The sequence below is a fragment of the Planococcus citri genome, chromosome 4 (assembly GCF_950023065.1).
Source record: "Planococcus citri chromosome 4, ihPlaCitr1.1, whole genome shotgun sequence".
Lineage (NCBI taxonomy): Eukaryota > Metazoa > Arthropoda > Insecta > Hemiptera > Pseudococcidae > Planococcus > Planococcus citri.
In genome coordinates, this window is record NC_088680.1 from 12,883,922 (window position 1) to 12,890,194 (window position 6,273).

General features: G+C 34.6%; 1 protein-coding gene across 2 annotated transcripts; it reads left to right on the forward strand.

Annotated features, from left to right (window-relative positions):
* The first annotated feature begins 628 nt into the window (after window positions 1-628).
* Window positions 629-5,928, forward strand: LOC135844774 (beta-1,4-galactosyltransferase 7-like). 2 transcript variants are annotated; one of them, XM_065363119.1, is made up of 5 exons: window positions 631-1,985; window positions 2,066-2,247; window positions 2,351-2,595; window positions 2,867-3,013; window positions 3,108-5,928. In XM_065363119.1, exons 1-5 carry the CDS (start codon window positions 1,907-1,909, stop codon window positions 3,328-3,330), a joined length of 876 nt encoding a protein of 291 aa, XP_065219191.1. In that variant the 5' UTR covers window positions 631-1,906; the 3' UTR covers window positions 3,331-5,928. The 2 variants fall into 2 exon arrangements, with proteins under 2 accessions (XP_065219192.1, XP_065219191.1); XM_065363120.1 differs by lacking the exon at window positions 2,867-3,013 and having other exon boundaries at window positions 629-1,985.
* Window positions 5,929-6,273: the final 345 nt, after the last annotated feature.

Below are 6,273 nucleotides of genomic sequence, written 5' to 3' on the forward strand. Positions count from 1 at the left end.
GCCCATTTCAAAAGCTGTAGGAGTGTAGGTAGAAAAATTCAAAAATTTTAGTCATTGATATTTTTTATGCAAAAAACGAGATTTTTAGGTAATTTTTAGGAAGAGGAAATTACTTTTCCAATTCTTTTTTGCAAAATTTTTATTACATGAAAAGTGCGTTTTTTGGATTACTATTTTTTTAAAAATTTCATGCTTAGTATTTAGGGGGTTTCGCCCTTGGAACTCGCATGGGGGTTGGGCCGCGAAGCGGCCAGGGGGCGTAGCCCCCTAGTGTACTTGAAAATTGTTTTTCGGAGTTTTAATATTTTACAAATTAGGTACAAATTTTCAGAATAATTTCTGTGCTTGTATTGCCGAATTGAAAAATTAACAGTTTTTTGTCTTTGGTTAGCATCATTTTAAAATTTACAAAATTTCAAATGATATTTTTGTTTTTGTATGTAGGCTGCAAGATTTCAAATCAATTTGAATTTCCATTGCCTCTGAGAAATCATTTTTCAGAATTCCCATTGTCTTTAAATCACAAAATTTAAAATAAATTTTCTGAATTCCCTCTAAATTATACATAATTGCTTTTCATAGTTTGCAAATTTTCCAAATTACTAAAATTCAATGTAAATTCTGTGTTTTTGTGTTGTTTCTAAAATTACAGAATTTTAAATGATTGATTTCCTGAGTTTGGCATTTTCTTCATAACAAACAAGTTCAAATCAATTTTCAAGTTTACACCATCTACAGTTCTAGGTACAAATTACGAAACTTTTAATCCAATTTTTCAAAATTCACATTTTCACTGATCCTTGCGATTACAATTTTAGTAATAGGCAAAGCTGTTTGGCAAGATATGTATACTTATTTTTTCTAATTTCCAACAAAAAAGTTAAATTTTGGAAATTCAAGGAAGAAAATAAATAAACGAGAATTTCTTACTTTTTGGGCAGAGAGTAAGACTTTTTGGTAATTATTGGCAACAAAAATGACGATTTCTAGCAAATTTTTTTCAATAAAGATTTTTTCAGAATTTTCTGCAAAAAAAAAAAAAACATTTTAGCCAGCTTTTCACAAAATAAAAAGGTGAGAATAGGTATATAAAAATTTTTGACAAACAAGACAATATACGTAGTAGTTCTTGGCAAGAAACGAGACTTTTAGGCAAATTTCATAAACGGCGAGACTTTCTGCAACTTTCGGCAGAAAGCAAGACTCGGACAATTTATCTATTAAAATTTTTGAAAAAAGGTATTTTCGATTAGGTACTAAAATTTTGAAAATAAATTGGGTTATGAGTGGGATTCTCGGGAAACGTGTCACGCGACCAATCAAAATGGGTTAAAACGCCAAAAAAATCAAAAACTTTTTTCAAAACTTTCTTTATAACGTTATTTTAAAAAATTTCAGGAAGAAATTTGGCTGATTTCTAATAACTATCATAGGGCTAACTAGGTACTGGACAAATTAATCAATTTCGGATACAATATTCTTCAAAAGTGCTCAAAAAAAGTTCTAATATAAATTTTTGATTTTCTGTTAAAAATGCTAGACACATACACTGGCAGAATGTTTGAAACGAAAATTATCAACTTTCTTCAACATTCGAACAAAAAATTAGGTATGTGTTCTGCTGAATAGGTGCGACCTCGATATTTCAAGACTATTTAACTGACCAACATAGAAACATAAAACGTAAGTATTTTCATTATCAAAAAAAGCACAATTTCGGTACCTATTAAACTGATCAAGTTCGTTCTAATTAACACGATTGGAGTACGTCATTGCAAGGGATATCACCAGTGGCAGGTATTTTGAAATAAGTTAGTAACTTTGTGCGAACATATTGTGCCAATATATCAAGCATTTTGAAAATAAAACGGTCTATTTTGTTAAATGACTTGAGTTGAATATTAATATGAAAATTAAAAAAAACAACGTTTTGATTTTAACTTGTATCGTTTTATTCGTTGTGTATTTCCTGTATACGAGAAAAGGTGAACTTTTTGTCCCAAATTCTTATACTTATAATTAGCTAATTTATATAATTTGTAAAAATTCCAATATTGGATTCCAGGCTTGAATACGCTACTTCTGCCACCACTGCCAGAAATAACTGATGCAGAACCGCCTGAACACACTCTATGTGTACTGGTGCCATTTCGAAATGTTTTCGAAGAACTACTCGAATTTATACCTCATATGAACGCCTTTTTGAATCGTCAGAAGATCCGCTTTCATTTCGTCGTTGTTAACCAGGTAAATATTCTAGCGCAAATATGATACCTACCTACTAACTTTTCACACTATAAAATATAAGTAATTGGATAGAATTTCAATTATCAATATACGATTACCGCAGGTTACAGATGGGAATCGGTTCAATAAAGGAGTCATCTTCAACGCCGGGGTTAAATTCATTACAGAGGATTACCAGGACTGTGATTACTTGGCTCTTCACGACATAGATTTATTACCTTTGAATGACGAAATTTCTTACGCTTACCGAGGGGACGTTGCTTTTCATGTGAAGAGAGTTGACTATAATCAAACCGGAGATGAATACGATCCTCAGATTTATATTGGTGGAATTTTATTAATATCAATGTAAGTAGATATTTGGGAATATTCTACATACTTATTTTATTAAAAAAAATCAGCATATCGGTCAATTCTCCATACTTATCCATTTCTTTTCAATAAACTTTTCAGTCCATGTATCCTAATTTTGACATTTTCTTCCCGGTATATCCCTCCCTACCGGATGCCGAGTCATTCGCATGGTGATACTGCAATCCTTAGCAATGACTACTTGACCGAAATTTTTGAACTGATTTCTGTTCAATTTAAACATTTTTTTCTTTCCCCTATAATTCAGCGAACAATACATTCGTGTGAACGGATTCGGTAATCATTTCTGGGGATGGGGAGGAGAGGATAAGAATTTCGGCTATCGCTTGAGTAACCATTCTGTAGTAAAAACTCGCCCAATTAATCTCAGCACAGGAGTAAACGATACGTTCAAGTAATCCATAATTCAACGTCAATTACCATATTGGACGCCCAAATTGAGATTTTATTCTCCCAGTTCGTTCTCACTTGGAAAATATTTTTTTCAGGTGGATTCATTCGCCGAGCCGTCCTAGAGATCACATTCGTTGTGCTAGTGATGCGAGATATCAACTCAGAGAACACGAATCCGAAACAGGATTGCACGACGTGGAATACGAGCTGGTGTCTGTGCGATTTTTTGAAATGGATTGTGTCCCGTTTACCATGTACAATATTAAAGTACCATGTGATGAGAAGAAAACACCGTGGTGTAAACCCACAGTCTGTTAAAAATATCATATGCAAACACTTAATTACAAAACCGAAGTCAAAAAAATCATATAATTCTTTCAACAGCATCATCGCACATACAATGAAATTCTACTCGTATGAGCTAAAATTCAAGTGGGCTGGTAATAGTGTAGAATTACTTGCGAAAATCCAGTAAGAACTCGACTACCAATTTTTTTTCCTCTTGCAGGCAAAATTTGTGCAAAATCCTCATCAACCTGATTTCAATAGGTACTTGAGGTGTCACTCCCGAAATCGGCTCAAATGTAGGTAAACTCGTTAAACAGGTCGAATATAATACACAACTCGATTTTTAGCTGCCCAACTGCATATTCACGCCTTCTGGAGCAAATTCAAAACTCTGGAGAAATTGAAAAACTGCGCTGGAGGCTCCAGAATGGCTGGAAATAGTAAAATTTGGATTTGGGTAATTAATACCTACTGGTTTTGGGACCTATTTTGACCATTTTTACTGATCAAGTACGTACTTTCAAAAAAAAAAAAAAAAAAAAAAAAACACATACCTAACTAAATTCCCAAAAAGAGTCAATTTTGAATTTTCAAAAATCCGCCAAAAATCGAAAAATGCACTTGGGCAGCTGAAAATTTGTTTTTGGGGGTTTTAGACTATGCTCTTTCCAAAAATCGCGGTCCCGTTCAAATCGTAGCGTGACACCTCAAGAGATTCCCTTGTGAGGCATTTTTCTCCAGCACCACATTTTCAGCGGGTCAATTTTTCTCTTATCTCTTTCTCGAACTGTCCAGGTTTCTGACGTATAGAGAAAAACTGTGAAAACCAGAGCATTTACAAGCCCCTTATCTTCAAAGTTTTGCTCATTGCTGCATCTGATCATATCTTCTTTAGGCGAGACATGGCGCTTCGTGTGACTTGCGCTCTGTGTTTTATCTCAGCTTCACTGCCGCTTTTGTTATCAACAATGGATCCCAGGTACACAAATTGATTCACCACTGCTGATTCACAATCATGATCTTCGTCTTTGCTTTAATTATCAGCAAGCCATATTTTACTGAAACATCTTCCTGACATTTCAGAAAACTGACCATATTATCTAGACTTGAGGCGATGAGGATTGTGCACGTCGTGCTGATTTGACATTTGAACGCCTCTGATTTGACATTCACCTGAGCCATTGTCATTGGCGCTTTCTGCTAAAATTAGCTGCAGTGTCCCACAAATTATAAATTCTCCATATAGGTTGAACAGGAGTGGGGATATAATGCAGCCTTGTCATACGCCTCTCTCTGGGTTGAATTTCTCTGTTGATTCTGAAATTTGCCCTACTACCCTCATACAAATGTTTCATCAGCCATGCCAGATGTATTGGTGTGCCCATTTTGAGTAGAATTTTCTGTAGCTTTCGCTATTGTACGCAGTCAAACGCTTTCTTGTAATCGACGAAACCTAGCCATAGCACAGTGCTCAACGTTCAACGCTTGTGCGCGACCTCTAAATATGTATTATTATTTTTCAACAAAATTTTTATGGTGTCATTTCTTTATCAAAAGGAACAAAATTAGGGGGTAAGACCTTATGATTTCAAAAAAAAATGTTACATGAACCACCCTAACCTCTATAACTGAAATATTTTTCAATTCATCATATGTACTTCTTTTATGCACTAGCTCACCTATCTTATCTGGTCGGTGCACTTGTTTTTTTTTCAAGTACTTGATGGCATTGATGACCTCATCAAGTAGGATCTATGGCTCCTTTTTCTGCATGACGTTGAACCTAGGGTCATCAGGTTGCTCCTCTTCCTCAGCGTATAGCTTCTCACAGTACTTTTTCCATAATTTCTGCAACCTCTTCTGCATTGGTCTCAACTTCACCCTCTTCATCTCGAATGATCTGCTTGCTGGCTTTGAATTCCCTGGCGATTGACTAGATTTTCTCAAAGAGCAACCTGGTCTCATTCTTCTCAGTGTGTGACTCGATTTCCTCACATGTTGATGAGATGTGGGCATTTTTATCCCATCTACACAACTTGGTTATGCACTGAGACAGAATTTTCGGTTACCTGTCGTGTTCTACAGTCTTTGACAGCATTCTATTCTCTTCTATTGTCCCCGTTGTTTCCTCTGTAAACCAGTGCTTCAGTACTTTTGGTTCAGTCTTCGGATGAGTGGTGTTATATGGCTCCTTTATGTGGCTTTCCAGCTCGAACCACTGCTGGTTTAACTGCGCCTTGGGGTTCACAGCTGCTAAAATTCAAGGGCTTCATTCCAAACTGACCTAAGTCCATTTTTTTAATTTTTGAGTTAACAGCGTCATCTGGTGGTACAGGTCGGTTACCATCTATAGAAGTTATCCCAACACCTGGCATCAATTTTTTTGCTCAGGAGCGTTGTTTCACCTAAAAATATGTTTTCTCCAAAATATTTAGAAAGTGTGCGAAATTTGAAATTTTTTCATGACAGAAGCGAAGACCAAACGTTCTCAATAGTTTTCATAATCACCTTATTCGGTTAAATTTTACTGATTTTTTTTTAGATTCAAAATAATATGATTAATGATTAAAATTGAAATTTCAAGATTTTTGAAATTTTTTCTTCAAATTTACTCATTTTATAAGCTGCTGCTTTTTTTTCATACTTAATAAATGAAATTCGAAGGTGCTTTGTATGAAATTTTTTCAGAAATGTACATATCAAGTTGTTGATTCATATTTTTTTCCCCCCAAAAAACCTGATTTTTTCAGTTTTTTTTTTTTTTTTCAAAATTTTCAACATCATATAATTCTAAAGTGGCCTAAGTCCATTGTTTCTCACTTTTTGACGCGCTCTGGAGCTGAAAATATGCAAATTTGAAAAGAAAACACAAATAGGTACAGGACTTTACAGCAGAAAGGCCAGTTTGTAATAAAGCTCTTCAATTGTAGAGAACAAAACTTTCAATTTTTACTACATTATTGAATTTTAGAT